The sequence below is a fragment of the Festucalex cinctus genome, chromosome 10 (assembly GCF_051991245.1).
Source record: "Festucalex cinctus isolate MCC-2025b chromosome 10, RoL_Fcin_1.0, whole genome shotgun sequence".
Taxonomy (NCBI): Eukaryota; Metazoa; Chordata; class Actinopteri; order Syngnathiformes; family Syngnathidae; genus Festucalex; species Festucalex cinctus.
The window spans coordinates 13,216,961-13,243,796 of record NC_135420.1 but is presented as its reverse complement, the minus strand read 5'-3'; the positions used below and the strand labels follow the sequence as shown (position 1 = coordinate 13,243,796).

At 37.1% G+C, this 26,836-nt stretch overlaps 2 protein-coding genes across 2 annotated transcripts in view; one reads left to right on the top strand and one right to left on the bottom strand.

Moving 5' to 3' along the window:
• nr5a2 (nuclear receptor subfamily 5, group A, member 2) overlaps positions 1-5,100 on the top strand; it is a 66,521-nt gene extending 61,421 nt beyond the window's left edge. The window contains exon 7 of the mRNA XM_077534894.1: positions 3,478-5,100. Coding sequence (XP_077391020.1) covers positions 3,478-3,725 — 248 coding nt within the window. The 3' untranslated portion in view covers positions 3,726-5,100. The remainder of the gene's footprint in view (positions 1-3,477) is intronic.
• Positions 5,101-5,690: 590 nt separating this feature from the next.
• The window catches only part of LOC144027169 (adhesion G protein-coupled receptor D2), an 80,178-nt gene continuing 59,032 nt past the window's right edge, over positions 5,691-26,836 (bottom strand). The window contains 2 exon segments of the mRNA XM_077534495.1: positions 5,691-6,182; positions 22,451-22,530. Of these exon segments, the coding sequence (XP_077390621.1) occupies positions 6,060-6,182; positions 22,451-22,530 (203 nt within the window). The 3' untranslated portion in view covers positions 5,691-6,059.

Genomic DNA, 26,836 nt, shown 5'->3' with positions numbered 1-26,836 from the left:
GGGGCAGAACTGTATAACAGTGTAAAAACACACTTTGGCAGCATGATAGCATCTCGTCTTCAAGTCTAATTAAAAGGCGCAGCGGGTTCGGAGAGGAGAAATGTGTGTGTGTTTGTGTGTTTTTTTTTCATTGGGTCACTGGCTTCAGTGCGATCGGCCGTCAAATGGAACAATATATTCCGCGGGACCTCAGGGTTTCCATTTGAGTGTTCGGACGCAGCGCTGCGATGAACTGTGGTTGTTTTATGTGAGATGAAAAAAAAAGTTGATAATTAGTCCCACTGTGACTGAACGATGAGATAGAGGAAGAGGAAGGGAGGGAGGGAAGGAGGAGTGGCTGATGTGAGGGGGAGGTAGTGAAGGAAAAGGAGAGCACTTAGCACACTTAATGCTTCGACCTGACACTGGCTGGAGATGAGTGATCAATTGCTTTGCTTGGTTTTTCATTTGGTTTTATTATTGTCTTTCTTTCATTATGTAAATATTATTTACTATAACCACATACAAAATTGAGTTTGTTCTTTTCTTAAATCTGTTTTTTTTTTTTACACCACACATTTGGAAGCCCCTTAGCCGCCTCAATACAGAAAGCCAAATTCATTATTTTTTCAAAATGGCACGCACACACACGCACATTTTGGATAATATTAAACTTTAACTTGAAATGCGTGTAGGTTATAAAAATTGCTTTGAATTCAACTTTTTGTGCCCATATTTTAGAAGGCCATGTTGATGACGTCTTCCATTCCAATTTTGTGTGTGCAAGTAACTAGACATTTTTCTCTGGCATACGTTCACATTTGATGTGTGTTCAAGAGTACTTGAGATATTACAATGGAACAAAACCAATCTAAATTTGTGAAATAACTACATTTCTTGTGAGAGGGCTGAAGGGTTGATGAAACTTTAATATACAAACTTATTCACTTGTATTTTTATCCAGATAGGGAAGAGGTCTCAAATTTGCGGCCCTGGGGCAATTTCCAGCCAACCTTCTTGAAATCAAAGTTTAAAGGGACACTTGACTTCATTGAACAATTTTCAGCAGAGAAAAGTTAATATTTTGTCCAGAATGAATTTAATAAGATCATTATTTTTCATGTACAATTAATACCTATAAAAAGTGTTTTTTTTTCTACTTGCTGTCGACTGATGATGACGATATCACCTGTGCTGAGGAAGTAGGTAACGACCAATTATGGCTCAGTTTACTGACAAAATCCAGAAAACAGGTGAGCCATGATTGGCCGTTATCTACTACCTCAACAAAGGTGATGTCATCATCAGTTGACAGCAAGCAGAAAAATTCTTTTTTAAAGGTATTAATTGTATATTAAAAAAAAAATTAAGTTACCACTTTAATTATCAACAAAATAATTAACTTTTTACTGCTGAAAATGACTCAAGTATCCCTTTAATGTTAATGTGGCCCCATCATCTTTTACCATGTCTTGTCAATGTAGCTTCTCTTCACCTCATTTGTAAATTGACTGTGTTGATTTTTTAACAGAAATTAATACATACTGTAAATACTTAATTCTCTCTACATTTAATTCAATTTAATCGTATGCCTTCGACTTTGTTGGTACAATTTGGAGTCACCTTTCTATTCCACCATGACTGCCTCAGTGCATAAAGCAATGTCCATAAAGTCATGCTTGGGTGACAACAACACTGGGATGAATTGAAACACAGATTGTGAGGCAGGTCCTCTTTTGGGTGACCTCTGACCTCACACATGTTCTTTTCAACAAACACTTTTCCACAGACCCATTCCAAATATCGTACTTAAAATCCTTTGAGATCTGGCAAGTATATCTGGAAAAAAGATGATGAACCTTTTTATCTCATTTTTATGAAAACAATTTTTTCTTAATATCATATTTCTGTAATTTCCTGATCGCCATAATGCAAGACTACAGTGCCTTATTGGAGTTTGGCAGCGGCGCCGGTGCTGGCCCAGCGGGTCACACAGATGAGTGACAGCAGGAAAAAGCATGTCGTGTTTGTTTGGAGTCCCTCTTTGTCACCCCCTCCCACGCACACGCACACGCACGCCCCTTTCCTGTCCTCTTCTCGGCCTTATTTAGCCCCTCGCCGTGTCACGCAGAGGTCACGGTGAGCATGCGACACAAGCGCCGACGCACACACGCATGCAGATTGCAACGGCATGGTAGAGTGCATCATAGATGGAAGTGCCTTGAAGGAGCTGCTTCTCATACTTGAGACCTCATTAGCTGCTGATTTATCTCCCCCTCCTCCCCGCTAATGCTCCGAGTCGCCCGTGTGTGTGTTAGAAAGTAAATGCAGTGCAAGTGAGGAAGAAATATTGTGTGTATTTCCAAGGATTAGTGTCTGATTATACATGTGTCTGAGAAGTGCGGAAGATGAAGTGATGTGTGCGTCTGGAGGTGTCAAAGAGAAACATGGGCGCCGTTGTTCCGAATTAGCTTACATAAGCACACGCGACCTGAGGTCAAACGTATTAATAAAAGATGTCTCACGCACACACGAGATAGTCGCTGTGGCATCTCATTAAAAATTCTTCAGCCCTGCACTTGACGATCATGACGAGTCCACGCCGCGCTGTAGCTGTAGTCCGCCATTATCCATTTAGCACATTTTCCACTTGTCTTGCAATAATCTGCAGGAGCCCCCAGTGAGCTTATTATTGTTATTGCCAAGGAAAAGTGCTTGTGGCAGCACGCGCAGGTAAGATTTGGGAAGGAGAAAAAAATAGAATTTGCACAAGTTACCGACAAAAGAATCTACACGGAAAACACTTGCACTCTTGTTGCACTCTGCAAATGTTCACTTCATACAGAAGTCATTTATTTATTATGACATTGTTTTGATATGACAAAAAAAAAAAAAAAAAAGGATGGCTGTAAGTCTGCCCTACATAATTTATTGACTCACGGGGATTGACTCTCATGGGGACGAGCCTTTTTTCATCCTTTTTTTTATGTCTTCACCTGATTCCTTCTACACAGCAGTCCCGAGAGACGGCTGTGAGCAAAATCAAGGGACGTGGCCTGTTTTGTCATACAGCTCGTGCTCAAAGCAATCAATTCAACAAATGATCTTGTGTGCGACTCATTTTGTGTTTGGATTATCGCCATAATGCGAAACTGAACAGAGGAGATATAATGGATTGAAAATGCTCAAAGTGCAATTTCACTGTGACCCTCCTAAATATTCATCCACCCTGTGACGACGTCGGTGTCAGATGTGATCGGGCTGCCAGATCGTATCGGGTCGCCTAATGATGACGTCAGGATTGGCTGGAAATTATCCGGTTGTTCTCTGTCTTGATTTCAATTTGTTAAATATAGGACTGTTCGAAAAAAAAAATCCAATTGAAGTTGAAACATTGGAAAGAAAATACTAAAGATGTAAGGCCTGAAATTGTTAAAACATTTCATTTAAAGTTCCTTGATGCCATCTGACCCGGTTTGTCTTTTCCGACTTGTGTAGACGTGAAGAACCTGGAGAACTTCCACCTGGTCGAGAGCGTGCAGGAGCAGGTGAACGCGGCGCTGCTGGACTACGTCATGTGCAACTACCCGCAGCAAACGGACAAGTTTGGTCAGCTGCTCCTGCGGCTGCCAGAGATCCGAGCCATCAGCCTGCAGGCCGAAGAATATCTTTACTACAAACACCTGAACGGCGACGTGCCCTGCAACAACCTGCTCATTGAAATGCTCCACGCCAAGAGAGCTTAGGAGGGAACTGCAGCTTGCACGGACACCTTGTGAGGAGTGAGACTGCAGCCCAAAATCTCCTGCTTTTATTTCAATCCGCCCCAGCCCTGAGTTGACCATAAAGGCTGAAAAAAAAGTGTAAATACTTGGACAAATATGCACAAACTGAATGTGCACACATGAACTAGAGGAGAGAGGCTCAAACACAAAGAGGAACACTTGAACTAAACAAAGACTCTTAACGTTTATAACCACAGTGACTCAAAGAGAGGACGTTGTATAGGATGTGGAATTCGACTTTTCTTTTAGCTTTGGTTGGTACTGTACAGACGAGCGAGTGTTCACGTGGTCAACCAAAGCGGACTCTTACCTGCTATCACTGAACTCCTCGATAAAGCAGCGGCAGCTTGACCTGACCAAAAATGTGAGAAATGACTGTTAAGAAAAAGAAAGAAAGGCCTGCAAACGAATGTCGTCCAGTATCGTTTTTTGGGTCCCCTTATTTGACCCCCTGAGTGCTTTGAAATGATGTACTTCAGAAAGTCTCGTTAATTATATATAACAGCTAAAATAATAGTGGATTTCCATTTTTTCCTGCAAAAAAAAAGCACCCTTAATTTTACAATTTTACTACCAAAAAAATGAAGCAAAACCGACTTTTGGACATGGTTGTAACCGGACTTTGCTCAGAAAGACCAAAGCTTGCTGTAGATGAAGGAAATAACACAAACACTTTATAATCAGTATTAGTAAAAAAAATCAAATAAAATAAATTCAAAAAACAAAACAAAAAAAAATATTGTGATGTCACAGTTATGTGAGTCTTGCCTTATTTCATTACCATGCTAGCTAACTGTGCAGATGTGAATGAAAATATGTACAAATATATATAAATAAACTATTAATGTTGTAAAATTAAAAAAAAAAAAAAAAAGAATAATTACAGGTGTTTACATTCATGTGGTAAAATGGGAGACAACTGTGATGATGCATTAATTGCAAAGCAATGATTTCCTTAAAAAGATGACATCATTGACATGGGGAAAAATGGGTTGCTTTCTTTCTTGTTGTTGTGTGTACAGTGTTTTATTTCACTTTTAATCAGTACTTAAATTATGTCGTGAGACACTAAAATCATTAAGGAATCACAAAAAAATATTAATTTCTGTGCTGGCATTCAAACATATGTCTCTTAAGTATCGCTGTATAGGTTTCAGTTTTCAGTTCCACTTTTTTTTTTGTACAACTTTTAAACATTATTTACAAAGCTTTACATTTTTGATGTACAGAATGTCACTGGTTACACTTAATAATGAAGATAATTTATTGCGTCTATTGCTTTCCATCTTTGTGTTACATGATGTGAGGTTTCGGCGCCACAATAAATTTGTCTACTGTACAATCTTCTTGTTTTGTTTTTATAAACTGGACCCCAAGCAAAGGGATTTTCGCTCTCTCGCTCTCTCTCTCGCATCTGCACATCCATCCTCAAGTGCTGAACAAAGTCAGTTTTCAGCAACTGAAAACATAAATCAGTGAAAATATACAATAATATATATTAACAATGCACAAATAAGTTTATTAAAATTTTGTGTAAACCTGGTCTATACAACTTCCAAGAGCAAGTGTAATTCCACTTTTATTTATTATAATAATAAAATGGTCATTTAGTTCTGTTCATACTGTTGTAAAGATTGACCTTTTTTTAAGTAATCGTGTGAAATTGTGTGATTGTGTTTGCACACAAAACATTTCCTCTGTTTTTTTAATTTAATTTAATTACTTTATTATTATTATTATTATTATTATTATTATTATTATGCATTGGAGAATCACAAAAAAAGTAAGGAATTAAAATATCCATGAAAAAAATAAAATTATAAAATAATTTTGCTCCCATGCAGACTGGCCCCTTAACACATCACATTGCTACCCATTGTGAGACGCCAAATTCATTTTTATTCATACTGTATTTCATTCATTGTCTTTGAATGTTTGACACGTGGCACACTGTAAGTAAAATCAATCTTGCAATCATTTTGTATAATATACTGGAATCCATTTTACATAGTTGGTAACATGAGAAATCAAACACAACAGTTGATATGTACATTATCATACACAAAGGGTTCACAAACATTATTTCATATTAAGTGTTAAAAATACACACTTCATTTCACAGCCAGATTTGGCACAGTCCAGACACAGAGCTCTGATTAAAAAGCGACTATTCAGATTTAGAAAACATCCCTATTGTGTCATTAGTAAAAGTTAGTCTAGGGTTAGAGAGAAAAAAAAAAAAAAACATCGACCATACATATAACATGTATACATTTAAAAAAAAAAAAAAAAAGTTCAACAATTTACATTTGAGGAAGTTCTTCCAGATGAGAAGCAAGAAGCGGTAAACTCCAACTCCATGGGGACGTGGAGACCACAACCAGCTGGTAATGCTTCCACATTGGCAGGAGGGGGTTCCTGTGTGGGAGGGGGTGTGTTATTATTTATTTGCATTCAAGAGTATAAGAGGTACTCTATCACACATAAATTGCACTTAGTACTTTTAACTCCGCATTGTTCTTCTTAATGATGAGCTTTAAATCACAACACTTGCTGCTAATGCTGTATATTATCTAACATCCAACCAAGGTCAAATAAACAGAAGCAACAAAAACGTGAAGGTAAGGTCAGCAGCTAAAGAAACTGAGGCAATGAATGACACAAAAAGAACTTGCCTGCATGACACGATCATGTAGTGAAATTCAGAGTAGGTAAAGTGAGTAATAGCACGACAATATTATCTTTATTACAAGTAACTTTACTTGCCAAATTATTTCAGGGCTGTATTCTTAAATTTGCACTACAAGAACAGTTGGGTCAGAAGATAAGCAAAATTGGGTCAAAAAGGGACTGACACAACTTTTTGGGTAATTTATTTTACCCCAAAAAATTAACCCAACTTTTTGGGTTACTTAACAAATGGGTTATTTTACCCACATAATTATATAACCCAACTTTTCAGGTCATTTATTTAACCCCAAAAACTCGGGTCAAATGATTAAATCACAAAACAACCCATTTTTTTTGTGTACAAGAAATTGGGGGAGGGGTCAAGTCATCTGTGTTGGGTTGTTTTGTGGATTATTCATTCAATCCAACTTTTTGAGTTAAATGAAAAAAAATAATAAAAAAAATAAATAAAAATTGTGACGGTCCCTTTTTGAGCCAATCTGGGTTATTTTTTAACTGTTTTTAAGAGTGTACTGGATATTTCAAATTATGTATGTGTATATATATATATATATATATATATATATATATATATATATATATATATATATATATATATATATATATTTACTTTTTTTTGTATTATAGTTTATCTGATCATTTGAGGTTTTTGTTATTTCTGAAAATATGTGTATTTTTTCCTTATTCTTCGTCGCCATTTTTTTAATGAAATAAAAATAAATAAATAATTCACTGCATTTAAAAAAAAAAGCCCAAGGTTTCAAAGGTTAACCAAGTATAGCATCCATTATTCTTTGTCCTCAAAACCACTTTATTAAATCCGCATCTTGAGATATTGTAAATATCCTGATATAAGTCTACGCTGACTCAGAGAATTGCAAGTAAAGTTCCCCTTCCCTAATATAAATATATAGTGACCAGGCCTTCTCGTATCTTGGTTACAAGCACGCACGCAGTAAATAAACACACAGTAAAAGATTAAGTGAGGCAATCTTAGTAGTGCCTAATTAGTCAAATGCAATTGCTTCCATTTTCTACCACATGGTCGCAGGGCAACTGGAGCCTATCCCAGTTGAGTTTGGGTAAGACACAAAAACACAAGCCACAAAGGCTTGAGCTGAGACTCGAACCCAGAACCTGTGACTCCGAAGCGACATTCTAACCAAAGTGCGAGTGACATCATTTACCAGAATCTGACATTTTTTCCTTATTGCAGCTTTTCTGAAAATATTTTCTTTTGCCTCAAACGGATTGAGTGATCATGTGATGTCGAGCCGCCTTCAAATGGAGCATAATGCATGTCGGTCAGTCCCAGCTGTGAAAGCAGCCGGCTCCGCCAGCCCTCGCTTGAAGCTTGGCCTCTTGGTCCATAAACGCGTTCAACCTGCCTGCCTTCACTCGCCCTGAATTTGTATAAATAATGTATATAAATTTATCTGCACCTTCTAACAAGTGCAGCCTCAGGTGAAAATATTCAGAAATGCATGCTGTGTGCGTCCCCTAAGGTGGACATCAGCTCCAGACCGGCCGAGTGCAAAGATAAGCACACAGATAGCCAGGAAAAAAAAAAAAGGGGAAAAACACACATAAATAACTTGCCGAAAGCAACATAACGCTCACCACACAAACACACACAGATGCAACGCTGTCAATTTCTAAACAGGCTTTCCTTGGCATCACACAAACAGCCCCGAGTTGTGTCTGCCAGTGTTATGTGAAGCTTTTAAACTGTGGAAGCTCGTCAGTCCTGCTTACTGAGATGCAACTGCATGCTTCCTGCATGCATGCAAGCAGACTGACAACAGGAAGAAAAGTCACCTTTGGAAACGGATTTACAGGTTGGACGAGGAGCAAATGAGCAATGACAATTTATTAGGAAAATGGACAAAAAATTTCGTACCTATACCAGGTATCGGTATCTGTCCTTATTTGAAGGTTTTGATACTCGTTGCAGTGGCCTATACCAGTATCGTCTGCCGTCTTGATCATGTTTATGGCTCGTTCTGGAGTGTTAACCTTGAGGGCTATCGTGTTTGATGCTAATCAGTAGAATTTGGCTTATCTGAGGGTAAGTTGTGGAGGGGAAAAAAAATAAGCATGCCAATTTTAGTTTTAATTAGCATCAAAAATCTAACTCAACCGATTTTTGTTTTTTTTTAATTGTTCCTCATGTTATCGTTTACGTTGTAGAGTTAGCACTTGAGTTTGTGTTGTTCAGAGTTGACTATTGACTGTACTTACAAAAAAGCCTTAAATCAATACATTTTGAGAGTGAAGATTCGTTTTTTTGCCGAGAATTAGAATTAGACTTCACAACTGTGAGGAGATTCTGGCCTGACACTTTACAAGCATTCCAGTAAAAGTTATCAAAATGTTCTTACTGATATCAAGACTCTCATAATTTTTCAACTGAGTGAAGTTGGGTTGCATCAAATTAATCAAAGATTAGCTAAGATTAATAAAACTATTTGTAAATTTATTTGAGTAAATTAATTTGAGTTAATCCTGTTGTAGAATTAAGCAGAGCCGGATTTAAAATTTATCTCAATTTAGCACAAATTGACTTTAAATTTCGAAATTCAAATTTAAACTGATTTAGATCAATTGGGGCAATTGTGATTACTGACATTAAAATGGATAATAAATTAATTAATACAGTTATATATATATAGGCTACACCACCGGAAGTGTTTACACTACACTGATACTATAGGTAGCAAAAAGGTTAGCCTAGCATTACGTGTTAGCTTGATCAGCTACGTTATAATGGCTCATCAGAGAAGCTCAAACCTTTGACAAAAACTTGCTCACTGAATTAAAAGAGCAATATGGCTGAACAATAGAAGAAAGCTGACATCATGCGCTGAGCAAACGTGGGGAATCGTGTGATCGGGTATCAACTAGTCAGGCTGCACAGATTAGGGGCGGGGCGGGCCCCCCAAACCACTTCAGACAGTCTTGACAAGCACGCATTCATAAAAACAAATGGTCCGCCCAAGGCCATTGCTATGGGCGGGGCAAGTCCATGCAAAAACAAAACGGAATAAGCAAAAGCCAAATGGGAAAGATATTTGTAAATGTTCTCTTTTATTGAATGCCTTTGTTGTATCTGGATTTGTAAATGTTCTCTTGTATTGATTGATGTTCTCTTTTATGGATTGTGTTTGTATTTCCTATTAATTTTGGCACTTCTGTGACTCCATACACCCCATCTACCAAAGTATTGCAACTCGATCCGACTTTACAACAGGTTATTTATACACTGATTAGATGGCGCTTGCCGTCAGCCCAACGCTGTCCGACTCCCGACGTCAGTTGTCTTCGAGGAGCTTCATTATTTTGCTCTGTCCACCTAATAAATGAAGCCATTGTTCAAGTTCACCTTCCAAAACTGTCAGTTTAAAGAGGAAGCCAACTCAAAAAGTTTCTTTGCAAAAATATGTTGCACTGTATGTGCCCCCACCAGCCTAAATACGGACCTCTGATTAATGATGCATTTGTGGAATATGTATGCAGCAAAATCTATCCGTTTTTATCCATCTCACGGGGCGGCCATTTTGCCACTTGCTGTCGACTGAAAATGACATAACAGTTGCTCACGTCTTATTGGTCATCGATGGATTGAAGCTGGTTTTAAAGTTAAACCTTGTTGATGAACGTTACAATAAATTCACTCATCTCTCTCCGCATTTAACCCGATTTCAGCTCACCGAGACGGACGAGAGAGAACAGAAGTCTTCAGAGACGTAATTATCCAACTTTCAAATCACTAATAGCAGCAGTTGTATGTTTTGTTTGCCGACCTGATGGACAAACTTTACACATGTAAAGACCAAATGAATAGGCAAGTATTGTTAATGGGCACACTCGCCATTGTTAGGCAAAAGCATCATTGTGGCATGCTAAACAAACACACAAAGGTTTGCAAATGGAATGGTTTGAAGGCCGCTGCCGTTTCATTTCAAAGCATGCATTATACATCATTGTGCAGAAAGAGGAAGCCTACAGCATTATGATGCTTTTTTTTTTCCCGATGATTATCCTTTATAAGTAATTAAAAGGAGAGCGATAGAGGGAGAAAAAATACAACTTTTAAGCACCTGAACCTCGCTGCCAGCATTCCATTAATTGCCTACACAATGGGGGGAGCCTTTAGAGATTTTTCAATTTCAAAAAATAAGAAGCACACATTCAGTGCGCATGTTATACCGCCACTTAAATCCTACAGAGCTCATAAAAAAAGGACTCAAGGTTGCATCCAATTGAAAGCCTCCAACTACAGCCACTTCAGAAATCCATTTAGCAAGCAGGGGGTTAGAACATCTAATTCAATAGGAGTTGCTCTGTTAAAACGGTTGCACCAATGTCTTTTAAAAACAAACACATGCATGCACGCGCGTGAACACGCATACACGCACACTTTCAGGCGCACACACTAACTCTGTGTTTGCTCGGCTCCATTGTGGAAAAAATTAACCCGGCACATACAGAGAGCAAGACACAAAGGCCTAATCTTGCCAGAGCTCAGTTGAGTGCCGAAGGTGAATGCTTGACTGCCTATACAATCTTGACCTTTGCCACACAGTGTCACCAAAAAAAAAAAAAAAAAAAAAAAAATCTGTGGGATCGACAAAGAAAAGAGGTCTGCGGCGTCTGTATGAAAATGACAACCTGAATGTCACTACACACGACATCACTGATTCATTGAATCCTCTGCAAGTGAAGATTTTTTAAATTAGACGAAATGTTTTTGGAATGACTTGACTATTTCAAAAGTTAATCTCTGTCTGTTATGCTCTGGAATTGGATCCCAAAAATGCAGACACAAATAAGATTTTAACTCTTTATTCGCATAACATCAAGAGGCACGGAACTAACTTGACTAGACCAGAAACAACGAGAATGTATCAAGAATCAAGACACGCTAAGCTAACTTGGGCTGTGGAGCAGGTGGCCAGCTGGACAGAGGAATAAATCGGAACCACCAGACATATAGACATGGAATTATCTGATTGGCTGTTGACCAGATAAAGAGATTAAAGATACCTGACATCACATAGCTTCTGACTTCAAATAGCTTCTTACCAGTTGCAACTAGTTGCTGTTACATGCTGATTGCATCAGACCCCAAACAAAGCACGGTCATGACCCAAACATAACCCTTGCCCCAAACAAAACACAGTCAGGACACTCTCTCTATACACTTGTGATCAAAATTTAGTTAAGAGGCAATGCTATGAAGCTCATTTCATTGACAAACGTTCTAAGTCACTTGCTAATTCATGTTGCTTTATGCATAGTTTTGATCAAGCAGATTCAGTCACTTTTTCTATTTATCAATAATAAAGTCATACAAGAACCAAACTTTATGGATGTTTTTTGTGACAAATCACTCTATCAGAAAAAACATTAGAGTTCTATAATCTTTGAAATATTATTGTCCAATAATGTTCTTTCATTCCAAAATGAATGAACACATAGTGGGGGGAGAGAAAAAAAAAATCCGGAGAATGAACTGGAGATATGTGATGGCCTCAGATCGCCTCCCATAAAACCAGAACGTTTCAAGTCCCATAGGAGCACCAGCAGCCTTGATCTGTGTGACCTGCTGCCGGTGAGCGCAGTAATCAACACAGAGCGGGACCATCAGCCATCACACGCATGGCCCTTCACGCTTCCACACATAACATTTATTTACCTGCTACGTTGCTGTATGTCTAAGGGGAGGGATAAACATCACACGCAGAAGTGCATGTGCTGTTGTCCTTTTGCGTAAATAACAGCAGAATGGAAGTCCGACTAACAAAAGCAACAACTCAATTTTACTTATGGCATTCAGTGAACTTGACTGCATCTCTTATAGCATCTGAAATTAAATGAGAAAAATGCTGTTCATGGGAGTGTGTAGTCAATGTGATTGGAAAATTGGTTCAAGGTTGCAATCAGTAGTAGAGCACTGAAAAAAGAATAAAATATGAAACAGTATGACTTTTGACCTGAGATACTTCAACTCTTTGGATTTTTTTTTTAGAATGTGAATCATTGAGTGTTTGAACAAGATCCGCTTATAATTGCATATAATGTATCTACGAATCTGACATTTGACCTCAGGTTAGATATGCTTACAATTACTATCAAAGATAATAGGTCTTACCATAAAAAAGATCATCTTTAATATCTTTTCATTGGGTTTGCAATATAATTTATGTTGAAAATGAGCAGGATGCCCTTTTTCCACCCTATTTATGTTTCTCAGAAATAACTGATTTCGAACAGTCTGTTTTCCCCTTTATATTAAAAAAGATTAAATATGTAAATACTTCACTCAGGATATATATGATTATAATCGGGTATTTATAATTGGGTATACTTTGGTCTGAATGGAATCATGTTCAAAATTAGCCACATTATCTTTATGTGTGTACCCAACTTCAGTCGACAGTAAGTCAATAAAGAAGATAATGAAGGAAGGATTAAAGTTTCTTTTTTGACCTCTTAAAAGATTCACGAGGACTGCAACAACTACAACGCTGATAAACAGGCAAAAATTCTACATTACATTATACAACAATTTCTATTTGCTCCTTAATTATTTACTATTTTCTTTAGAGCAAACATTTTCTTTTTGTAATTTTAAAATGACATTCCAAAACTTGTTTACACCAAAGCACATATTCTGCAAGATATGTGGTGCAGTGCATTCCAAAGATATGACACAGACAAAAGATTCATCTTCAATTTTGTGTCAGTCTTCTTGCAATGCATGTGTGTGTGTCCACAGATGAATGTAAGTAATCAGGAACAGTATGTTGTTGCACACACGCACAGTAAATCGTGTGGTGTGATAAAAAATAAACTTGAATGGAGCTTTCATCCTTCCTGTCTTCCGTGTCTACTTTTCGTTCTCCTGCTGTCTTTCAGAGCACCAAGTCCAACTGCTGGCAAGCCTTCACATGCCAACAGCTGCTCCCGAACTTTCACTTGTGATTATTTAGTCTGCCACACCTCTCATGGGACAGCAACACTTTTGGCAAGCTATTGAGGGCTCTACAGAGGAAAGGTCCATTTCCAAAGACCGCTCTAAACATTGTAACATCACAGACTTGAGCATGGCTATGAAAAACATGAGCTTGCACCGCTGGGAATATCTGCTGGTTTGCATCTCTTCAGCATCTGTTTGGGTCAATCATGAGGTCATACACAAGCGCATGGCGTCTTTGAGTCACCTGGATTTTCGGGTTTCTGGCTAAAATATTAAGTTCATTTTACTGTGATCTGAATAATAACCAATTTTGATTGAATTTCAATCCAAATAATTATGACTACATCTTTACTCAGGTCAATTAGTGGAACCTAGAGTTCAAACACACATGGTGAATCGGCATTTAGTTTTTATGCTGCACACAAATGGAATAAGCTAACAAGAAAAAGTGAAGTCAGCGTGAGTGTAAATGCTTTTAAAACCAGGTTGAAAATTAGGGCATTCGATTGTTTATCAAAAAAATAAAAAATAAATAAATAAAATAAAAATCTTACAGTATTTCTCTCTGACTTTATCCAAGGCTAAAAACATTTTATTTTGAAAAGTGACTGGATTCTCTGTTTCAACCATTTATGACGGACTCTTGACTCATACCAAGATGCTATTATCTCAGTCGCTAACGCTAATGCTATTATTACGGTCGCTAAGGCTAATATTAAATCCACAAGCTAGCAAAATGAGTTGTATTTCTTGTTTGGGTCCTTGTTGGTGCATTTCAGGTGGACGCTTCTAATAGCTACATAAAAATGTGGCTTCATGTTTATTTTTCTACTGAAGATACCCCTCGCAGGGTATCATTCACAATAAGCGTTACCATAGTGACCATATTAAAGCGTTGTTGTTAACCTCGTTGGTGTTTGTGTTGCTAATACAGACACATAAAAGTACACAGTGGAATTGCCTTTGCAAGTTATGGACTTGTATGGACCGGTCCACGGCAGATAAAATGTTGGTGATCACTGATCTACAAATTTCAAACAATCTGATGATATGATGACGGCAATTACACACATATTTAAAAAATTCTCCCAGAAGGCATTAAAGTATGTTTGAAAACAACTTCTGATACTGGATTGAGAGTAGGAAGGAAAATCCATTAGTGGAGCTCATGTTAGCTGGTGCTCGACCAAAACAACTGCCTAACAAGGTACAGATCTGCTATTATTAGGTGAGGGACATGAGGGAAGGCAAACCGAGGCTGTGTGCTGCTGGAGTGTGGACACTGAGGCACTCGACATGAGTTTGATCAATACAAGCCGAAGATGAATGTGTTGGGAGTGGCGAACAGCAGGTAGCTAGCTCGGTCTTTATAGGCTTGGTGGGTGAAAGTATCTCAACACAAACCTGTCCAGGTCGTAGCCAATTTGTCGTACTGTTATGAATTATAAAGAGGAATTCTGTGTCATATATTGGAATGGCAGATGGCTTCTAATCAGGGGAGGAGAGACATAGTCAAAGAAGCTAAATGAGACTCATTGCGATGATGATTCAGCAGAAAATGAATGAACATGAAGCAGCCTCATTTTACAAAAGAAAGATTCAGGGCAATTTGATTCCGAAATACTTCTCCTAATAATTACAATTGTTGGGCCTTGGCCAAGGTCTATTCAAGTAATAAAGAGTTATTTATTTATTTATTTTTTAATTAAAAACGTAATTCACTCATTCAATCCCAAAAACGTATAATAATAAAAAAAAAAAAAAGTGATTTATTACTTTGTCCTTCCCTCCCAAAACCGTTTACACGTTTTTTATTTTTATTCATGTAAGGGCATACAGAAACAGAATGTGTTCATACAGCTTCTGCCATAAAGAGGTGGCTTAAAGAAATGGTAGTTGTTAAAAAAAACAAAAACAAAAAAAAACAGCTAGCAGGTGGCAACGCAGTATAAGAGATCAGCCAAGCATTTCACCAGAAATGTGAATATTGCTGGAACATAGCTATATTCTAATGCTAATTGCGGAAAAACAGAAACAGATACATACTTTTTTTCCCTGTTGAGAGAAGAGACTCTGATATGTCTTTTGATAGGTTCCACGTTTTTATAGCAATAGAACGCAACATTCTGTGGGCAAAATCAGTCAAAATCCAGGTTGGGCGTGAATGAGTTAATATAGTTTGACTTTGGAAAGAAGTTAAAATAGAAGAGAAACTAATTTACTAAACCATGAGCTTTGTTTATATGACACAATGTACAGTACAACGAAAAGGGATTTTGTTAGTAAAGGCTGAGTTCTCTAACATTACATTTTGCAGGCCTGGTGTCACCTTTATGGGATGAAGACAGTGATTGAGGCAAGGGCCCTCCTGACCTGCATTCAGACATAAACAGGAAGTCGCCGACAGGAAGGAAGTCGTATCTTTCGGACTCTTTTTTGTTTTTTTTCTTTTTTTTTCTTTTGTAGTGGTAAAAAAAACAAAACGTATAGCAGTTACATGTAAGATTATATAAAGCAGCCCATTTGTGGTATTCACCACAGTTTGTAAACACAACATGCAAGATGGTAAATTTATGTTCTAAAAGGAAGTAGTCGATGTTTCCTGATGCACTTACAAATACTATAGATAAACCTTTTTTTCTCTGCTTTTGTGCTTTGATGACGATCAAAGCACCAGATGCAGACTGACAAGCAATTTGTAAGCACTTGTATCCTTTACGATATACTTCACATTTGCAATTCATATTCATTTCCGCAATCAAATAAGCTACATGAAGAAAAGGTCTTGACTAAATCCTAAGTCAATTAGGTTGGATGTGAGAGAGGATCAGGAAGAGTGATGTGATGTCTACCGAATGCACAGCGACTAGAAAAAGTGTTGTGAGGTTAGTCCATGCAGGCTGTAAAAGGTGTGTGAGTTTTCGATGTACAACATTGAACCGGTCGATCTTGGGAGGTTGTCTGCTTGAAAAGTAGATGTTGGATCAAAATAGGTTGGGCACCCCTTTTCTACGGGATCGATAACAAGCAAAGGAAGATGCACAGTTCTGCCCAGAGATCAAGATGCCTAATCAATTGCTCTGTGCTCTAAAAGGCTGGTCGAAGCGTGCTGGGAGGATGAATAGGTTGAGGATGGAGGAGGAAGTACAGGCCAAAGAGGAAGTGATTTAATGTCCAAAAAGACACTTGTTTTCTCTCAGTCTCTTTCCTGTTGTGCTCTGATAGGGACTTCCTCTCCCCAATGGAGGTGGATGTGGGTGTCATCTGTCCATCCATACCACCCACTCCCACTCACTAATGCGCACGGAAATATCATTCTTCTCTCATACATCTCAATGAGGCAGTCATCAAATATGTTCGAGTTCTAGTATTTACATTTGTTGCCATTTAAGTGAGGCATTTATCGAAATCTATGAACATTTGAAGTTAATGACATACAAGCATCCAATTACGTTTCAAATGTCAAGAGGAGTGAAATAATCTAAGTTGTATCTGCAGATCTGCATTTAATTGTTTGTATACTAGCATCCATTGCATGCTTATAGTGATTATATTCATATTAACATTGTATGTACAATATCAGTGTTTCTGCAGGTATCTGCAAATCTAATTGAATGCTTTTTAATGCAACCTAAAATTAATTTATTGTCGTACTCCATACACACACACGCACACATATCGCTACATACTGTACATACATGTATGCAAATACTGTTTATATATTAGGGCTGTCAGCCCATAACAATTTTAATCAGAATTACAGTAATTGCATGATTGCCATAAGTTAAGTCGTGATAAATCACAAATGAATCACACTTTTTATCTGTCCTAAATGTGCAATGAAATATTTGTTTCAGGTTTTTTCATACTTTTGTCAATTAACATGAAAGTGGACAAATATAGTTACCAAATACGAACGTGGTGGTATATTTTAGTACACTGATACAGTACTTTTATAGTAATTCATAAAGTTGTTTGATGTTAAACATATATAATAAACAGAATAAGTGTGAAACATTGAGTCACACTTGTCTTGAGGTAATTTTCTGCCACTTTGTGGCATTAGTGTTTCATGTTGGACGATGGTGACAGGAACAGTACATTTTTCTTTTCAAATTCAGAGAAATTGATATGTGGAACATGAAGTAACTTGTGGACTCCATGTCATTTTGTTAATTGTTAATTACAACGAGTCACCAGTCCCCACAAATGGCTAATTTTTTTTTAATCATATTTATTATCGTTATAGTGACTGTATTGCACATTTTATGTAAAATAAAGCATGAACAATTGTATTACAATTTTTTAATGCCTATGGACATTATATTTAATGCCATTTAAGGCCTTAATTTGAGCAAATTCCATTTAATGACTTCTAATGTTTTTTATTGATCCACGGAAACCCTGTTTGTGCTCAAGCAAGTGAGCAAGTACATTTACTGTGTCGAGAGAATAGGCCTCAACGTAAAGCTATGACAAAAACAGAGCAGGATGATCTCTTCCCGTCCGCCTCAATATCAATGTGACCAACTCCCTTCCTATGGACAAAAACACACACGGGCAGACGCGCACACACATGACCTACCTACCAACCTCCTCTGTAATTCATTCTACGCATCTCTTGCACTTGTACAGTGAGCCTGTCATTCTCTCTATCACGCAAAGCCACACGCACGCACGCACACAGATGGAGGAAGCTCTGCCTGTGTCTGCTGAGGATGTGAAATGCAGTGATGGCACATTAACGACAGGTTCCGTGACAGCGGCATGCATCAGCTTCACTGAACAAAGCACGGCCATTTTTTAATTCATTGTGGATTGTGTAAGTGAAACAATGGCCCGAAGCCCCGCTGGGGGTTAGGAGAGGGTGAGAAAGGTGAGTTTGTCAGTGGCGGTTTTTGTGTTTTAAGCCGCGGTTGATCCCGTGGGTTCCTTTGGACTCGTGGATCTGAAATAATCACTATGGAGCAACATCCGCTGTTTTTCAGGTAACTAAAAACAAGGGAAAACCACAATGGAAAAATAAAGGCTGTTTGGATGCAGTGTGTGTCCCAATGCTAACATAACATTCAGGCGCTAGTACATTGATATATTTTATCAAATCATAACATTCAAGCATAATGGAGAGAGCTGTTCAATGCTCAAATTCCACACATGCCATTAAGTGCATTAACATCATATGCTCTTTTTTTTTTTTTTTTTTTTACTGAGTATTTTCTAAGGCCCTACCAATATGGATTTTTTTTTTAGGCTGATGCTGATTTTTGGCAGAAAAAAATATTTTTCCATCCAAACATTTTAATAGGTGTCAAATATGTGTAGATTTTCACTATTCGCAGGACCACCTCGTTCCTATTTCCTGCGAATAGAGGGGGTCAACTGTAAATATATAGTTTATTTTTTGGTTCATTTAATTAATATCATTGACAGGTCCTTATCAACATATTTCCTTATATATTCAGTATTTAGGGATACAAGCTTATGGTATATTTGTGTGTAATAAATACAGAGACTACGTCACTTGTGTACAGCTACTGTAAATGGTAAAAAATAGACAATGGTCAATGATTTTGGCCGATCTTTGAAGGGCCGTAACTGGCCGATTGCAGTTACAATTACACAGTAATTCACATTACACAAATGATTCATATTTTCCTTCCGTGGCCTCGCTATTTCATAGATTTTTTTTTTGTGTGTAATTTTTTTTTCTTTTTTTTTTTTTTTAAACAGTGTACCTACAGTATGTTTTAAAACCTATAAAGGTTTGAACATTGAGAGTGTTTAAATATATGAAGAGAAATGTGGGAAAATGTTAATAAAGTGTGTTCTGATGGGTTTCACATTATATAATAATAATTAGGGATTGAAGAATTGAAGACGGCGATTCAAATCCCCTAAAAATGTTATTAAAAAAAAAAAAAAAAAAAAGCAAGTGTCGACCATGCACCATGCTTTCAACAAAGCAGACATGCTGGGAGAGAAAACGGTTCAGTCAGAAGCATAAAATGAAGGGTCCTAATTCAAAAATGGATTATTTTGTCATCAAGTTTATGTTTCCAACTAAATTCCATTTATTGTAGAATTCTTCGCCATTCATTTGGTGGTACAGAAAGCTCTCTTGGGCCCAGCCTTGGCATTCCTCACAGCCCGTGTGATCTATGCTAATAGAGTCCACTCATGCAGCACAGCTAGTCTTAATGAAAAACCTTTGGCTGGTGATCAGTGATATTGATCAGGCTGAGCCACACCTTTAAGCAGGGCTAATTGATCAATCCCAACTGCTTGGTTCGGATTAGTGGAACGTGACCACTGCTTCTCCCACCATGAGTGTGTACAGTGTGCGTGCGAGTTTGTGTAAGACAATATTTTTGTGCTGGGCTCACATGATGTTTTTGGTTTGTTTTTTTTCAATCTCCAAAGTTAATGCATGTTTTGTGTGACGTGAAGTCTATGTGTTTTTTTTGTTTTTGTTTTTTTTTGTTTTTTAACCACAAATATATCACTGTAAAAAAAGAAAAAAACAGTAAGACTTGAAAAAAAAAAACTAGTAAAGTTTTGGGTACACTTTAGCAGTTAAAAAAAAATCTACTCGAGGGTTGAGGAACAAATCCCTTCAGGTTGGGCGACACCCACTCTACTACCTGAGCCATACCACTCCTGCTGGGCGTTAGTATATTGATGGTGTCAAGTGGAATCCTTGTTCTGTACCAAGACCCGTTTTTGGTCTTATTTTGGACACACCAGCAATGCAGTTCAGTGGCAAAAAGCAAAAGTGGCATGGCTCAGGTGGTAGAGTGGCTGTCTCCCAAGCTGAAGGTCATGAGTTTTTTTTTTCTCAATACTTGAGTAACTTAAAAAAAATAAAATAAATACATAATAATAATAATAATAATAATAATAATAATAATAATAATAAACTGGTCAAATGTACCCACATTTTTCTTGTAAAATTTACTTAAAATTTCTGAGTGAAAGGTAATTTTAATTTAAAAAATTCAAGTAAATATTACCCTTCTATTATTATTTATTTATATTTTTATTTATTTATTTTTTCAACTGTGTTATAGGAGACAATATTAAGCTGACATTTGACCTCTTTATTTTTGACCGGAAGTATTTAAATCAGTGGTTCTTAACCTTGGTTTGGTGAGTCAGTTCAAACAGTAAACTCTATTCCTATGTCTTGAATTTGAAGGGGAAAAACAATTTATTTTTCAACAAATGGGTTTGGTGAATGCGCATAGGAAACTAGTGGAGTTCAGTAACAGTCCAATAAGGTTAAGAACCACTTCTTCAAATCCTAAACAGAGCACTTTTTGGACAAATTTCAAACAAAAAAATGTTATGGAAGCATAGAATGTTTTGACTAGGTGTCACAATGTCAAATGTTTGATTGCAGGGAGATAAACACCGTATTCTATCATTGTCCTATTATGTATACCGTATCAGTTTACCCCTTGGGAAAATTGCATGTGTATGGCCAGTCCCAAAGATGACATGACACCACCAGCCCCCTGCCAGGAAGCGCATGAGGCACACGGGCCAAAACAGGAAACCCCCAAAACGCTCCTGACACATACACACATTCATGCGCCGCCCATCAAATAACTGAATGACTCACTGGCCATTAGTGTGTGCTTGTGTGTGTGTGTATGTGTTTGGGGTGTCTTAAAGTGGGGCCTCCCAATCGCGTGTGAACAACAGGGGAAAACACTGAAACACTCAACAGGCTGCAAAGGTCAACTGGGGTGAGATCAAACCAGGAATATATTTTGCTTTCATTGCAAGACTCTGTGCTTGGATCAATAAAGAATTGAGTGTCCTGTGTAACAAAATACAATATTTGAATATTAGCGGTAGAGTTGTTGTAATGTAGTAACATCTGTCCTTAGTCTTGTTTACTTACATACTGAATCACATTGATCGTGATTTAATATTACACACTATTTAATTGCAAGGCAAAACCACCTACAACATTGCAAACATGACATCCAATATTTATTTAACCTTTACCAGCACTTCTAACCTCCCATCCTCTGGCTGATTCACTCGTTTTGCAGAAGGGGACCATGCTTCCATCCAATAACCTCTGGTGTGAACTTAATTGTGTATATTCAAGTATTGAGTTTCAGGCCCACGGCTGGATGCCGTGAAGCTCAAAGAGAAACAGACGCTGTGAACTTGACAATGAGTGAAAAGGAGATAGAGTGGACGAGAAGGCGAGAGACAAGGACCACCCAACATCTAAGAAGAAACAACAGAGCTGGATGGAGAGTCAAGTCAGCTTCAATGTCTTTGGAGGTAGGACAGTCTGACGTTGTGATGGAGCGCTTGTTCGACAATGAAGTAGATGGAAGGAGCTTTGATGTTGAACTGATTTTGAAAAAATGTCATGATAACGACATGATAGTAAGTGAATTACTATTAGAAGTCTTATACTTTGACCTGAAAATTAACAACAGTGACCTCTCACTGCCTTGCCCGCACTACCAAACTCAATTGTCAGTTAGAGTGTTTATTTTTAACTCTTAAAATTAATCAATATAAAGTTCTTTTTTTAAATATGATCAAATATACTGTAAATATAGTGTATAGTATGAATGAAATCAAAATAATTTAAATACATTGTAGTGGAGTGAAACAGTGCAGGGATGATGTAGTACTTATATTGTTCACTAGGGGGACATGTAGCCAAATGCCATGGAAATGAGCATGTGTTAGTGTGCATATGGCAGAGAGAGCCAGGAGCAAAAGAGGGTTGAGGCAAACTGGTTGAATATTAGATGGTTTCTTATGATGAGATTCTTTAGTCTTATCAAGTCCTATAAATGTTATTGTTTTGTTTTTATGTTAAAATGAACTTAACCATATACTGTACTATTTATTATAAATTACAGTAACATAAACTATATTTTCAGACACAAAAAATACATATAATACATATAATTTAATTTGTCATCATTTGAATATTTTAACTTTAAGATTAATGTTAACTGTGATGGGAGTTAGTTACCTTTCTGCGCAGATGAGTGCCTGTAGAACTTTGGGTGGAGGAATTGGACTCCCTTGGATCACAAGGAATGGACAGCTGAGCTGGAGACAGAGACAGACGTGCACTGTTAAATCTCCCAAGTTAATTTTCACTGACGACAGTTACGTCAGAATTAAGTTTTAGGAACAACAAAAACATAAAAAGTTAAGCCATCACACATATGACAAAAAAAAAACTCAGCAAGCAATCCAAAATAATTGAATTCCATTCAGATATACTAATTCAGTAGAGACACGAAAATACAACATTTATTAAATATGAGATTCTCTATTCTAATTTTCCTATCTATCAATGTGCAAATTCAAATTCACTGATCATATTACAAAACACTTCTAGGTATTTCTATTAAAGATTTTGTGCGTTAATGACGTGTTTAATTCACAATATTTAAATGTTTTCAAATGAACGTACTTGCAAATACATTTAAATGGGTAACGTACTTGTAGGCTAAATGCATAAAAAAAATAAAATAAAAATCCCATTATGCCACTGTAAATTGTGAATACACGGGTTTAAAAAAAAATGCATTTTTTCTTTATTTTTTTTAATAATATTAAGAATTTGGGTTACATTTCACCAATAAGTTCAAAAATATGTTTAGTCATAATTCTTATGATTTACTATGTCTGGAGGGCACAATTTCCGTTCAGCATTTTTTCCCCATTATGCAACAGGGTATTGATTTGCGCATGTGCATATACCGTGCGGGAAAAAAATGCCAAAATCACAAATCAAAATAATGCACTGCAGACATAATAATAAATCATCAAAATTGCATTTATTTACTTAATTTTTATATTGGCATAATGTTGGCATTATGGGAAAAATGCTAATTTTTTAGCATTTAGCTTACAAATACATTTAAACATATTTGAAGGTAAATATTTGCCATTCAAAAATATTTACTCCACATTGGCCATCCCATACTTCCGTATCTTGTGTATTTCTTATGTCAAATGGTGAATATTTTTTGCTCAAAATCTTCTAGAAAATGGATATGGAAAAGAAAGATTGAAGGAAAGGAACACTACATTTCTTTTAATAAGTTACGACTGAATTTTAAGCAACTTTATTTGATAATATCACCAATATGAAATGTTGTGAACAGATTTATGGACACTGCATCTGTGCAGGTATATCACCGTCATCGAAAGATCTGCTCAATTTGTCTGAACTGCATGTGTCGCCTGTCACGTCTGCTCTCGAACTGGCTCTCTGTGTGGGATTAATCTCTTTGGCCGACAGCTGATTTGAAGATGGGTCGGCCCGCCATCACCTACTACCAAAACTAATTTCGCTATGTCAGTGCATGACATCCCCGCCCATAAACCCAAATACTGCAAAAATATCTTCATTGGTCTCTGTCTCATCTACATGTGAGAGGGCAGCAGGGCGGGGGGCAAGCCAGAGGGAGAAAGGTCAGCATATCGGAGGAGTTGATCATTCGGAGGTGACAGAGCAGAGTAACAGTGTGTAGGCTACCTGGTTTTCTGGTTATTAGTTATCAGCCATAAGTTCATCATGCGCTGCAGTGTTGGCTGACAGCCACTCCGTGCAAATCTGTCCCAGTATTGTTGGTTCAACACCTTCATGTGTTGCTTTTGATTGTCTCTTAATTAGGATCAAAATGAACACAAACATCATAGTCACACTTGTGGCCAAAACACGCTCGAGGGTTTCTCGCAACAACAAAAGCTACTAGTCCAACATGTACATCCAACTGAGAAACAAATAGATCTTGTTGGCGTCTGGCATGAAGCAAACAGCTTTTAATAGAGTCAAGCTCACTGCCGTGCGTTTGGGACCATCTGTCCAGTCCATTGTATTACTCTTTGGAAACATACGGAGTGACAGCTGAGGAGTGGGGTCCTACGAAGACCCCAGCCAGGCTATTTTTTTTTAACTCTACTTGTCATCCATGTCTTCCTTCTGTCTTATTTTCATTTCATTTTTCTATAACATGGAGATTTCTGAATAATTGTGTTGCTGATGGCACGTCGTACTTGGAAATATTCTAATTTGGAGAGCAAGGATGTAGCAAACAAAAAAAAAGTAAAACAAGGGCATACATTTCAGCAGCAATTTTAGAATCTTTTGAGCACTGTAGTCAGTTTCTTCAACAACAATTTACAACATTGTTGTTGTAATCATTCATTTCCAACAGTCTATCGTCATCATTTCATAGCATGTGTCTTAGATGTCCAACTCTCAGATGAGGACAATATATGTACTTTTTTTTTTTTTTTTTGGTCCAGATTTCACCTTATTTTGTGTTACAATGTAAATGTAATCTGTCCACGGCCTTCTGAATCATAAGTGCTGGCGTCAGACACACGCATTGTTGCAATGTATGTTAAAATTTTTTTTAAACCAATCACATTTTAGATTCACCAGTTTGCGCTTTCGGCATCTTTCTGTCCTCAGATTGGTTCAGCTAAATAGTTTATATTATGTCAATCAATCAATCAATCAATCAATCAATCAATCAATCAATCAATCAATCAATCAATCAGTTAGTTATCTAGCACCTTTCATTCATTAAAATGCAACCCAAGGTGCTAAACAATTAAAACGTTCATAATACAATAAAAAGAAAAAACTCCCAATCCCACCACAGAGAAGAGGGGCACAGAGAAACCATGTGAGGAAAGGTAACTTGAGCTAAAAACTAAAAGCCAACAAAATAAAAACAGTTAAAGGCTAAAAGAAAGCTAACCCCCCGATATTATAACAGAAATTATAGGAACTAAGAACATTAATAAAATGGGTTAACAAGATCATTTAAATGCCAAAGTAAAAAGGTGTGTCTTGAGCCTCCTCTTATGTTATGTATTTCGTTATACATTATATGTTACTGACATTATGTTATGTATGAGTGCTACCGCTATCTTAGACTAGCAGAGCAAAGGAAATGTGCATCGGCATCTATGTTGAGTATTATTTTATTTGAGGTTTTGTCAATTTGTCTTCCCATTAGCTCAGAGCTAAGCAAAGAGCATTTAGCATTTGTAATACACTATACTAACAAAACCCCATTTTTAGTCAGGAACACCCCCCAAAACAGCCTAAATATAAGGTTGCTTGTTGCTAGTTTGAGGGGTACACTGGAGTTTAGAGGTGGGAGGTGAAATCTGGGTTCAGGAAGTTTTCACTCCTTTCTTCCTCACGTGCCCCTGGCCTCTCCGACTTCAAGTCAGTGAATGAAAGAAGCCAGACGCAGGCAAGATAATCACCACCTAATAAGAGGTTATATTGAAAGCAGCTTGGTGCTTAGATACTACATGCTGGAGAAGGGAATGCACATACACACATGACTTAAGAAGAAGAAAGAAAAATCAACTTAAAAAAAAACAAAACATACCCACAAAGTTGGGGCAGGTGTAATTATGGTGTATGATGACATACTTTAAAAAGAAAAAAAACAAAAAAAAAACACTACATGTGAGAAAGTCAATTCACAATAGCACACCCACTCACACTAGATCATTTTCAAGACAGTATTTGTTGCTTTGAAAAGTGTTCAGATAACTTACTGATAAAGTTCATTTATCACATTATTATCAATTCATGGGACGTGCGGTTGTATGACAGGCAACTACTGTTCATAAAATAGGTGTGATCTCAAGACAGTGTGACAATTTTATTATTATTATTATTCATCTATTAAACTGTGTTCAAAGAGCACATCAATATTCCAGCTATGAAAGGATGACCAGCCTTTATGTATCAAAACCTTCCTCATTGTGCAACAAAACAAAATTGCCGCAAGGTCAATTTTTAATGGCGTATTCATACAATTGAACTAAAGCAAAGGCGGCACTTGTGAATTAATTATATCAAGTATTGGCAATGTCTTACAAATTTAATAATCATATTTCTTAATACAAATATTTCTTTCAAAGATTACAAATTAAGTTCTTCCTGAATTGTATCCTTGTAAAAAGAATTCTGAAACTATAGCATTTCCCAGTCCAAGGATTTTCTCCAGCAAAAAAAGATGAAGGATTTTTCTATTCACTTCATCGTCTCAAAAGCGAAAAACTAATTTGACTTTGAATGTGCATATAATTGCCTCACACTGGGCTAAATGACTAGAAGTACCTTTAGATCTTTCTACTTTTGGCTATTCTCGCACTTATGCTCAATAAAAAATAAAAAAATAAAATAACCGATGGTGGTGAAAGTTAAAATCTTTAAAACCATCAAAATCAAGACATTTGTTCGATGATTTCTGCTTTCTTTGCATTATCTTGTCTTCATTTCCTCACTGTCTGCTTCCAACTCTTGCACTACGTGTCTGCGCTGATGGATTTTTGCCATGTGTTTGTGAAAGACGGCACTTGTTCC